The 11,655-nt window shown below is 47.8% G+C and overlaps 1 protein-coding gene across 2 annotated transcripts in view; it reads right to left on the reverse strand.

Moving 5' to 3' along the window:
• Nucleotides 1-7,280, reverse strand: part of EIF4A3 (eukaryotic translation initiation factor 4A3) — a 14,510-nt gene extending 7,230 nt beyond the window's left edge. Inside the window, exons 1-6 of one of the 2 annotated variants that reach the window (XM_008578574.1) lie at nucleotides 7,039-7,280; nucleotides 4,835-4,907; nucleotides 4,122-4,188; nucleotides 3,364-3,426; nucleotides 2,619-2,751; nucleotides 2,302-2,382 (exon numbers count right to left, since the gene is read on the reverse strand). In XM_008578574.1, the coding sequence (XP_008576796.1) occupies nucleotides 2,302-2,382; nucleotides 2,619-2,751; nucleotides 3,364-3,426; nucleotides 4,122-4,188; nucleotides 4,835-4,907; nucleotides 7,039-7,207 (586 nt within the window). In that variant the 5' untranslated portion in view covers nucleotides 7,208-7,280. The remainder of the gene's footprint in view (nucleotides 1-2,301; nucleotides 2,383-2,618; nucleotides 2,752-3,363; nucleotides 3,427-4,121; nucleotides 4,189-4,834; nucleotides 4,908-7,038) is intronic. The other variant, XM_008578576.1, reaches the window with a different exon arrangement.
• Between the last annotated feature and the right edge of the window lie 4,375 nt (nucleotides 7,281-11,655).

The raw sequence follows: 11,655 nt of genomic DNA on the forward strand, positions 1-11,655 counted from the left end.
GGGGCGGGGCGCGGGGGCAACACCGAGGTTTGCGATCCCGTTGCTGGTCCCCGGTCCGGTACGGGGGCAACACTGAGGGTTGCAATCCGTTGCCGGACATGGAAAAAGACAAAAAAGACAAAAAAAAAAAAAAAGAAATAGAAAATTGGTAAAAATTTTAAAAAGGAGAGCAGGGAGCAGGAAAAACCCTTGGGTTTGGAGGAAAAAAGTAAGGTGTATATAGGGAGTGTGGTCCCAAAGGCTTAGAAGGTCCCAAAGGCTTGGGTGGCACAGAAAAAGGAAAAAGCTCAAAAAAATTAAGATTGGGTCTGTCCTCTGGGAATCTTGACAGAGAAAAGTGAGGCCAGGACTAAGGACATCACCTGAAATACACTCTCAAGCTACTGTAGTCAAAGACCACCTGTTTTACAAAAACAGGACTACCTGACATGCAAACTTACCCCTTCTATCAGACCCTAAAACGTCAAAGCAATTCACCTCTAGGCTGGATGTAGGAAAAGTCACAAGTTAATTGAGTTAATGTCAGGAACATTAATTCAAAATTAACAAAATCCTCGATCACCCTTCCCACACACAGACACACACACACACACACACAGACACACAGACACACACACACACACACACTCTCTCTCTCTCTCTCTCATTTAAGAAGAGTTTTCTTTCCACAAAGGTTTAAAACAGAAATATTGAGAACCAAATAAACGGACTCATTCAAGTTGAGGTGCTGGCCTTCCTGGTTTCTTATTCCAAAAGCAAAGCAGTCCTCTAACAAGTGTGCATGTCTGACAACTGATCCTCTCCCATTTTAACAAAAAGAATTTAGAGAATACAATGGCACAGACCCTGGAGAAGAGTGGAAGGTAAAGAAAAATAAGGCAGAGCTGCGACTTACTCAAGATGACAGACTTGTCTAAAGCCAAATTTATTTCTGACTGTACAACAACAGAGACTCTATGTAAAAAATTATATAACCAACCACACTGGCAGGCAGAAGCCTATGCAAAAACACTGATGTCCTCACCTTTCACAGAAAGACGTCTACATACATAGGTACATGCACACGTATGTTTTACATACACCTCAACACACCTGTCTAGAATAAGATTTACCTAATTTCAGTGATGATCACTTCTAGGTAGTGGGATTTCCTTTGGCAGAGAAGGGTATTCTTTTCTATATTACCTGAATCCTTAATCCTTTTTCGAGAAACCTATATTTTTTGTGCGTATATTTTATTTTTTTTATTTTTTTTGTCTTTTGTCTTTTTCCGTGTCCGGCAACGGATCGCAACCCTCAGTGTTGCCCCCGTACCGGACCGGGGACCGGCAACGGGATCGCAACCCTCGGCGTTGCTCCCGCGCCTCGCTCAGCCAGTGAGCGGGAACCGGTCCATATGCGGGATCCGAACCCTCGGGCAGGAGCGCCGCTGCGCTTCCCAAGCGGCGCACTATCCAGTGCGCCACCGGGCCGGCCCCTTTTGTGCGTATATTTTAAAAGGATCAATTACATGCAGAAGTATTTTTGTCCTTTGGAGCCTGAGTAGCAGAAGAGCCATACTGCTCACTGGCTAAATATGTATCTTGAAAAGGCATCTGAGCTTTTGAAACAAATTCACTGACAGGCACATATATACCCCCTGCCCATTCAATCAATGCCAGGCATGTCCATGAGTTACATCTCACCCTATGCTCTAGTCCTAACCGACTGCAGACACAATTTGCAATTTGGGTTGAAACGTTCTTGTCCTGGTTGAGATTGGTCTCATAAATCCCTACCATTAAAAAAAATCAAGGGCCAGCCCGGTGGCGCACTGCTACAGTGCGCCACTTGGGAGCGCGGCAGCGCTCCCGCCGAGGGGTCGGATCCCACATAGACTGGCCGCTCACTGGCTGAGCGAGGTGCGGGAGCAACACCAAGGGTTGTGATCCCGTTGCCGGTCCCGGTCTGGTACGGGTGCAACACTGAGGGTTGCAATCTGTTGCCGGTCACGAAAAAAGACAAAAAGGAAAAAAAAAAAAAAATCAAAATAAGAATTTTACATTCTGGGCTGGCCGGTTAGCTCAGGTGGTCAGAGCACGATGCTGATTATACCAAGGACCAGGGTTCAATTCCTGTGCCAGCCAGCCACAACAACAAAAAGATTTTTATGCTCATAATTGCCCCCAAGGCACAGTTGTTTTTCCACGAAGAAAGTACTATTCATATTTAGAACGCTTTCGTTACCTACATCTCAGTTTTCCACCATGAAAGTTCAAAAGCTAACCGTGTAGACGGGAAGCGTGCTCTCATTTCACATACCTTTATTCAACATCTCGTCAGCCTCATCCAGAACCAGCATCTTGATGGCACGCGTCCTTAAACTCCTGCGCCGAATCATGTCTACAAAATTAGATTTTGAAATAATTATACTTGAGGCTACGAGGAAGCCTAGCCATTCCATCAGTTTCTCAAAGCATTTCAGAGACCTTCCCTCCACCTCTCCGAGGGACCCAGATGCAAAAATCCACCATGCAGCCCACCAAACTGAAAACTATCCTGTACTGTGTAAGCTCTTCTTACAAATACTCTCCGCAGCACAAATTTTATGGAAAATTTTTTTTATAGAAAGCACTTACCAAAAACACGCCCCGGAGTGCCTGCAACCACATGCTGCCCATAGTCTAGTTTCCTGATGTCCTCCCCCACGTTAGTGCCCCCAATGCAGGCGTGGCACTGGACGTTCATGTAGTCACCTAGCGCAAGCAGGCCCTGAATCAAAACACAGCCTCATGTCCAGGGCGCCATAAAGTCAGAAACATCTGAATTTTCCAAAAAGGAACATCAGTTCTGTTCCAATTTGAGATGAGCACCAATTCTTGTTCATGCCGTTATTCACAACATAAAACCACAAAATTCTCCTCCTTCCACTCTTTTCTCTGCCAAAATGAATTTTGCTGGTTTATCATTATAAGAGAAATACATTTTAATTACCAAAAAAACACAACCATATAAAATCCACAATCCTATCCACCCAAAGGCAAAAATAATAACATCTTATTATCTTATCTTTCCCAGGTGTTTATAATACACAGATACAAAACGATTATAATTAGTTTTATTAAAATGGATTTAATATAAAAAATTTACATTTCTAAGACTACAAAAAAGCTATTGAACACACAAGCTACACTAAAAGTGACTTAATATAAACCAGCAATTCATATAATATATAACGATTTGTGGCAAAAATGTTAGGAATCAGGAAACAAATTTTGAGGAAAAAGAAAAATAGGATTAGATTAAATCAATCAGTCCGGCTTTTACAACTAAATCACAAAAGCAGTACTTAAAATATGATACCACCATCTTTAACTGTCTCACCTTTTGGATCTGTACAGCTAACTCTCTCGTTGGAGCTAAGATCAAAGCTTGAGTTTCACGAACCTAGTGAAATAATTTATCAGAAAATAGACTCTTCAGTATCTTCAAGTTGGATTGCAGGAATTCGCACTCAAATGTATTTTTTTTTTTTTTTTTTTAGACGACCGGTAAGGGGATCTTAACCCTTGACTTGGTGTTGTCAGCACCACGCTCACCCAGTGAGCAAACCGGCCATCCCTATATGGGATCCGAACCCGTGGCCTTGGTGTTATCAGCACCGCACTCTACCGAGTGAGCCACAGGACGGCCCCTCAAATGTATTTTAAATATTATCGCATATTAACCATACTTCTGATTTCTAACAGAGATAAGCGAATCTTAGTGTTATTTAAATTACAAATACAGCAATAACATGACATACCAGCCAGGATTCTATGTGCAGACAAGAGTTTCCTCTCGTTTAAAAAAGCAAATACCTCTAGTATGGTAGTATGGTTCCCACCATACTGGCCAGCTCAATAAATAAATAAATAAATAAATAATAAACAAGCAAATTCCCAATTTAAACAAAAAGGAATTCATGACAATGCATTAATTAGCTTAGATATTACCATGCAATTAAGATTCTCTGAAAAAATTTGTTGAGTGGGTTCAATTAGAGAATTTTAAAGATGATACTTTCTGAACACCGCAGTTAAAGAATAACATGCAAATATGTCCTAGGGTTAAAGAGCAGTCTGTTTCAAGTGTTGAGTTACCTGAATGTCCAGACACTGGAGGACTGAAATACTGAAGGTGGCTGTTTTGCCTGTGCCGGACTGAGACCTATTCAAGAAAAATAAACAGAAATGAGAGGGAGGGGCCAATGCCACTGTTCCTCACATAACCCCCCAGCAGTGCCCCAGGGGGGTGGGCTCCAGAGCACTTGGGCAGCTTCTTCTAAGCAGATGCCACCCACTCCAACATCTTAATTGAGAGGGGATGGGACTTGGCAGAGTGTGACAACTTTTAAATCTCCACAGGTGACAAGGACAGTAGATGCGGCTTTTGTATCAGGGGTGACAGAGGCACAAAATCTGTAACCTCAATAGTGTTTTGTAGGTGGCAGAAATTGTAAATTAAAGTGTACTTACATAAATACAATTATCTTCTATGATTGTGAACTAAAACTGTCCTCCAAAAAAACTTTGTGAGTCGTTTTAAAAATCAGGCAAAGGAGGAACAAAGCTATTGAAATAAAAGAGCATTACATACAACCACATGCCAACTGATGGCTAAGTGAAGCTGGCTAAAAAAATGAAAAGTCTTCTATAATAGACAACACAAAAATAAAAAGATTTTAAAACACTGTGGCTAAAGTTAAGGAAAAAGTTGGTACTGAGTGTACAGGGCAGTCTTCTCACAGCACTTAACCACACTGTGTTTTACTGACTGGAGTCTAACTTCCGCTCAGTACAGCACGCCAACTTACTGTGCGATGACATCTCTCCCTTTAATAATCTGCTTGATAGCTCGCTGCTGGATTGCTGATGGTTTTTCAAAACCTGCAAATAAAAACAGAGAAAATCTATTTTTTATTTTTTCTCGCCACTAGATAGCATTAAAACCACATAACTTAAGCTCTGTGAGGGCAGACATGGTTTGTTTGTTTTTTAACCACCAACCCCTAAAGTTCCTTGGGCCCTCTGCTTAACCCAATGTTCAACATAGTAAGCTCTCAAGACACAGGGCTGAATGAATTGGGATGAAGTTGATTTTTATACTAACATGTCATATTATTTGAAAAGACAAAATCTCTGTAAAAGGAACATCAAGTTGCAGAATATATAAAGACACCAGTATTGCTTAAAAAAAATCTTTTGGGCATGCAGCATCTGGAAGAATGGGCACCAAAATGTTATCAGTGATTACTCCTGGAGTGGGGTGGGGAGCGGCCCACTCTTTACTCACTCTCTCTCTGCTGTTTGACTATGTTACAGATAACCTACATTACTTCTGTGTGCGCATTACTTTTTCAATTAAGAAAAAGAAAATAAATCCAGCAGCACTGCAGTCGCTGCTCTTTCCTACAAGCTATCACTAAGTCTGTGGTTGTTCACGGCATCTGCAATGGTTTTTTATCTGCGTGGGTCACATGGTGGGGTGACCAGCACTGTTCTCCTGTCTTGATGAGACTACATTAACTATAATACCATCTCTCTTGCACAGGAATTACTACCAAGGGATGATGCTATTCTGAAGAACTAAAAGTATTTTCCAAGCAAACCAATAAAACTTTGTGTACAAAACCTGCATGTTAATTAGTTTTTGGTAGTCTTTTTAAACAAAAGCAAACATAATAGACGATGTAAATTCTCATGAAGACCAAGCACATAGATGGGAAACGAATAAGGGTGTTCGCCGGCAGGGATGCCCTGGGTGCCACCAAGCCAGCTACGGCTGTCGACCCCATTGCGAGGCCCGGCTATAGTTCTTTCTTTTCACCTCCCATCCCCTCAGCAACTTCTCTTCACTCTGTCCAAACTATCTTGACATCAAGAACTGGTAGATAAAAGATGTCCCAGTCCCAGGAATTAAACGCAGACCATCTACCCCAGATGCCGATACTCCCATCCACACCCCCAACACAACCTCTTCCACATGCTCCCGACGTACAAAGACAGCTGCCTCCCCGCCCTCTCCAGCTGAATGGCTCACAGGCCTCTCAGACACACAGGACAGAGAGAACGATCTGCCTTCCTCATGCAACACCACCAGTTACTCCAAACAACAGCAATCATGCTCCAGTCCCCCTTCCTCTGCCACTCACATTCCATCTGTCAGCCAACCAGCTCTACAGACTCCGTCTCCACAGCAACACCTTCCACCTTCCTCTTCCCTGGACCAAGCAAAAGCCTCCAGACTCATCTGCCTGCTTCCTCTCCTGCCTCACCTCACCCCAAATCCACAGAACAAACTCTGAAACTGTAAATCTGATCCTGTCACTTTGCTGTTTAAAACCCTCCAGTGGCTTCCTACAGCACTTAGAAAAGAAATTCAAATTCTTTATCAGTTAACACATGTCTTTGCAAGATGTGGACCCTGCCTACTTTCCCAAACTCGCCCCTGGGCTCCCATAACAGGGGGCTTCTTTCTGTCCCTGGAACGTACCGACGACGGGCTGCAAGGCCCTGTCACCAGCTGTTCCCAGTGCCCTGGCTGCCCTTCCTTCGCCTCCTAACAGGCCCCTTAACCCAGGTCTCAGCTCAAGTGCCATCCCCCCCGAGAGCCCCCTTCCCTTGCGGCTCTGCTATTTCAACCCTCCCTCCCCCCAGTCCCCGTCTACTCAGTTGCCTCGCTTTAGTGTCGGTCTGCCTGAAGCAACCCTGGTTTTGTTGTTGTTCTCACAAATAAAACTTAAGCTCCGTAAAGGCACAAAACCGTCCGCTTTACCGCTAAACCCCAATGCCTAGAGCGCCCAGCGGGTACAAAACAGTTATCCGGGGAGCGAAGAGCTCCGAAGTGCCGGGAAGACTTGGCAGCCCCTGCTGGACCCAGCGCGGTGCTCCACACCGAGGGGCGCGCACCGGGCGAACCGACGCGCGCCAGGGCGGGGGCGCACGTCATCGGAGCCCGCAGTCGCCCGGCGGGTCCCGGTCCCGCCCCCGGTCCCCGGCCCCGGGCCCGCGCCACGACCGTAGGCGTAGATGCCGCGCAGCAGGTCCTCCCGCAGGCCCATGGTGTCGAACGTGGGGGTCACGTCCACCTCCTCACTGGTCTCGAATTCCACTTTGGTCATGTCTTCCTCCTTGAGCAGCCGCTTCCGCGCCGAACCCGAAGTCGCCATCGTGGCCGCGGCCGCCATGATCCCCAGTCGACTGAGAGCAGAATGCGCGCCTCTGCGGAAAGCGGAAGTAGGCCCCGCGCCGCCGCGGCCGGGAGGATCTGACGCCACCACGCGCGCAAGCGTGGGGCGTGCGTGCTTGCGTCAGGGCCGGGGCTCGGGAGGGGCGGGGCGCTCTCGTCACGTGAAAGGGGAAAGAACGCGGCGGTGCCGCTTCTCTCGCGCGATATTGACCTCCCGCGGGACCTCGCGAGGGGCGGGGCCCCGCCCTCCAGTCTATAAAAGGCGCTGAGGCGCCAGGACCCAGGTGCGGCGAAGCGCCGAGGCGGAGTTCTGGTCACTTTCTTGGTGACTTCTTTGTGGGGAACCATGACGCCGGGCAGACCGAGGGCGGGCGCGGGTGCCACTGCTCCGGACGGGTCTCCGGGCGGCTCTACCTTGAGCGAAGGTGGTTCGAGCGGGGTCCCCGACGTACGACGGTACCTCGAGAAGTCCGTGGAAAACGATTAAAAGGCAATACGACCGTTTCCGGGACGTCAGCTCACTCTTCGTACGCTTTTGGCGGGTGTTTCTGACCGATGTGCGAGGCGCCGACGCACCCGATGCTGCGGGGATTCGGGGTCTCGCGGCCGGCCGGTGGCGGCGGGGGTCGGTCCGGTCCCCGGGCATGTGCGGGCGGCGTGCGGAAGCGAGGACCCCGGGCCCGGCGGCTCCTCCCAGACCCTCGCAGGGCCGCTCCGTCCCCAGCTCCTCCACATGCCCTTTGCCCCGGCCTCGCCACCCTGACGCGGCCCGTCCCGCGTCGAGACTCGGTTTCTGACCCTGGGAGAAGTCCTGCCACCAGCGCCGGCTCTGTCCTCACTGTCGCCGGCGTGCGGCCCGGGCCTGCCTGTCATCCACCGCCTCTTTCCGCCAGGGCTCTCCTTTCCGAGGGTGAATTGAGTTATAACCAGATTGTCGTTTCAGTAAGTGGACTTTATCAGTGGATCGCAGTATGTCCATGGCCAACAAGGACGTGCGGGCTTGTGAGGGTGAAGCGCTCAGGCTGGCATCAGAAGTTGTCTGTACCAGATAATCCACCTTCTGACAGACATTCCTAGTCAATCAAGAGAGTAAACATTTGTAAAGCACATCTTCTTCCTTATGATACAGGAGGTGCTCAGTCTCCCTGGACATGCCTCTGGGTTTCCAGCCAGTCCCCGAGGTCTCAGGTCCCCTCCTCTGAGCTCCCCTTTGGAGGACAGTTACTATTGCCAGTTACACCTATTTCCAGCACCAACAGGGGAGGATGAGACCTCAGGGGCTGCTCATGCAAATCCAGTGGCTGGGCATGCTCAGTAGAGAGAGGCTATGTGACCCTGGTAGCTGAATGACTTTCCACTAGAGGTGCTGCAGAGCACAGAATGTTCTGGAATATGTCTGGTGCGTGGGACAGCATTTGACCAATGAACATGCTCCAAAAGGAGACGGAGCATGTGCAAGACTGAATGTTACATAACTGGGGACCACCCCGTTAACTGAATATTCATTAGATAGAGAAACTATAAAAGTCAAATCCCAGCAGAAGGCAGGGCTGCTGCTCACTCTCCTGAGGTCAGGTTGCACTCTGTCTGTGGAGTGTGTATTTCTTTCTCTTCTATCAAACTTACTTTCACTCTCCTGAGCCAGCCTGCACTCTGCATGAAACTTTAAGTGTGTATTTCTTGCTTTTGTGTTAAACTAGGTGTGGGCAGTGCTCAGTCTCTGGAGCTATGCTGCACTCTCTCTGTGAAATCTGTGCTTCTTATTCATTATATTAAACGTGTTCTCACTTTCTGCTGTGACTCTTTGCAGTCTTTCCTGTGGTGGAGTCAAGAACCTGGTAAGAGGACGGGGTGGATTGAGGCGGACTATCAGGCCCCCCAGACTAGCTCTGACATCACCTAGACTTTATACATATATATATATATATATATACATTTTTTTTTTTTAAGATGACCGGTAAGGGGATCTTAACCCTTGACTTGGTGTTGTCAGCACCACGCCCTCCCAAGTGAGCCAACCAGCCATCCCTATATAGGGATCTGAACCCGTGGCCTTGGTGTTATCAGCACCGCACTCTCCCAGGTGAGCCACGGGCCGGCCCTCACCTAGACTTTGAAATAAATAAAACACAAGTTCTTAGTCTTCTCTCTCCACAAAGGATTGTCCCATGTGCTCCCACACTCTTGTGCAAGCTGGGTTGCAGGACTGTTTAGTCAAATACACACGGATTTCAGTGACAGTATAAGAAAAGGATGTAAAAAACCTCAGTAATGATTTTTACATTGTTTATGTGTTGAAATGATAATATTTTAGATATACTGGGTTAAATAAAATGCTATTTAAACATTTCACCTTTTCTTTTTACTTTTTTAAAGGTGGCTACTAGAAAATTTCAAATCATATTCCTATTGGACCGCACTGCTCTAGGTACTTAATAGCATGTAAAATAACCTTGCTGGAAGTGTGGGGAGAGAGTAAATGGGAGGTTGCTGACGTTAAGAACTCTGGTAGCGATGAGGAGGGAATAAATTATCACGAGCTTCCACTAAGTGTGATGGGGCTAGCTGCCTCTTCTGCACTTGCTCAAGGTTTTTTTTGTTTTGTTTTGTTTTTTTATAAAGATGACCGGTAAGGGGATCTTAACCCTTGACTTGGTGTTGTCAGCACCACGCTCACCCAGTGAGCTAAGCGGCCATCCCTGTATGGGATCCAAACCTTTGGCCTTGGTGTTATCAGCACCACACTCTCCCGAGTGAGCCACGGGCCGGCCCCTTGCTCAAGGTTTTAAATCTTATTCATCATCTGCCTAGACATGTTTGCCTTCACATTTTTTTGACTAGATGATCTAATATTTTAGACCATTTTCCTCTCACTGTCATTTACACTATGTCTGAATACACATCTTAAAGACCTCTTCTTTTTGGGGTGAGGCCAATAACTTTTTAGCTCAGAGTCCATGACAATGACAGGAGCCGGAGATTCAGTGCAGTCCGTTGTGTGTTGAGAAAGTGCCCTAGCTAACACACCTGTGTTTGCTCTGTGTGGCTCGTTGTTCTGTGCATTAGCATCTCTTTAAAGAGCAGGAGTTGACATCCCAATTCAGCTATTGGTACACAATTCCACTGTGTAAAATTCCAGATTGTTTTAGTTCTTATGAGAAACCTCAATTACCATACCAAGTAGAGGATGCAGGCCTGTATCTTGTCTAATCCCAGTCTGATCAGTTCAAGTGCCCCACAGCGAGGGGCAGAAACAGGTCCAGCTCTGAGTTCCCTAAACAGTGCTTATCATGCCTGGGCTCTTCAACCCTGCGCCCCTCGGCATCTCAAGAAAAGAGATCCCTAAGGTGGACAGCTCACTGTGCTCTGTCTCAGCATGCTCTCTGTTGCCAGCACCTCATTTCCCACCCTGTTTATATTTTGGGGAGGGATCTAATCTGCAGGAGGGCAGGGTTCCTGTTGGTTTACTTCCCTGCTGGTTCCCTAACACACAGTAGGTATTCCATAAATACTTGCTAGCTTGCTCACTGCATGGATGTCCAGGGCAGCAGAGACGGAGGGACAATGTCCCAGCTGGTCATGAGCACTGTGAGCCCACACTCTTGCTGTGGGGGAGTTGAAGACAGCTCAGTGGTCTACATCTCTCAGGACCCAACCTGTCCCTTTCCCTGTACCCACGTTGGCTCCTGGAATCAGGGTGGAGGTCAGGGTGGCTCATCTTGTCCAGGAGTGGAGGCGGTTTGCGGGCAGCGCTGCTCAGCTGGGCTGGGTTCTCATGAGTCATCACCACAAGAGCTTATGTCCTGGATAGAAGCAACCTCTATCTGATCCAAGGGGCTGTCCCTGAAGAGTGACTTTCCACCAGAGGTCCCCACCCATCACCAGGTATTAAAGTGGGAACACTGCTGCTTCCTAGGCACGGCCCTCTCTAAACCCACCTGGCTGGGGTAGGGCACCTTGCTAAGCACTGCCTGACCTCACCCCCACCCCACTCCACCTGCTGGAGTCCAGCATTGGGCAGCAGATGTGCGGGGAGCATCTCTCTCATGCAGGCATGTTCCAGGTGCTGGATTTAGCGGTGACACCTGCCCTCACTGAGTTTATGTTCCAGAGGAAGGCAAGGCCGGCAAAACACACAAACAAATAAGATTATTGTAGGTTTTGTAATTACTGTAATACAAACAAAATAAGACGAAGTGGAAGAGGGTGACTGGATTGTTGATTTACCCAGGCGGCTGCAGGAAGGTGCCTCCTGAGTTGAGTTGTGAGAAGGTGGTTACGGTGACACCCAGAGGAGGAGAGTTCCAAGAAGGGACAGTGAATGCAAAACCCCAGAGATGGGCACGAGGCTGTTGTACCTGAGGCCAGGTGGTTGTAGCACAGTGAATGCGGGGGGGGGGGGGGTGTGGGGGGGGGGGGGGGGGCGGGGGGGGGGGGAAGAGGTGA

The sequence above is a fragment of the Galeopterus variegatus genome, unplaced genomic scaffold (assembly GCF_000696425.1).
Source record: "Galeopterus variegatus unplaced genomic scaffold, G_variegatus-3.0.2 Scaffold1721, whole genome shotgun sequence".
Lineage (NCBI taxonomy): Eukaryota > Metazoa > Chordata > Mammalia > Dermoptera > Cynocephalidae > Galeopterus > Galeopterus variegatus.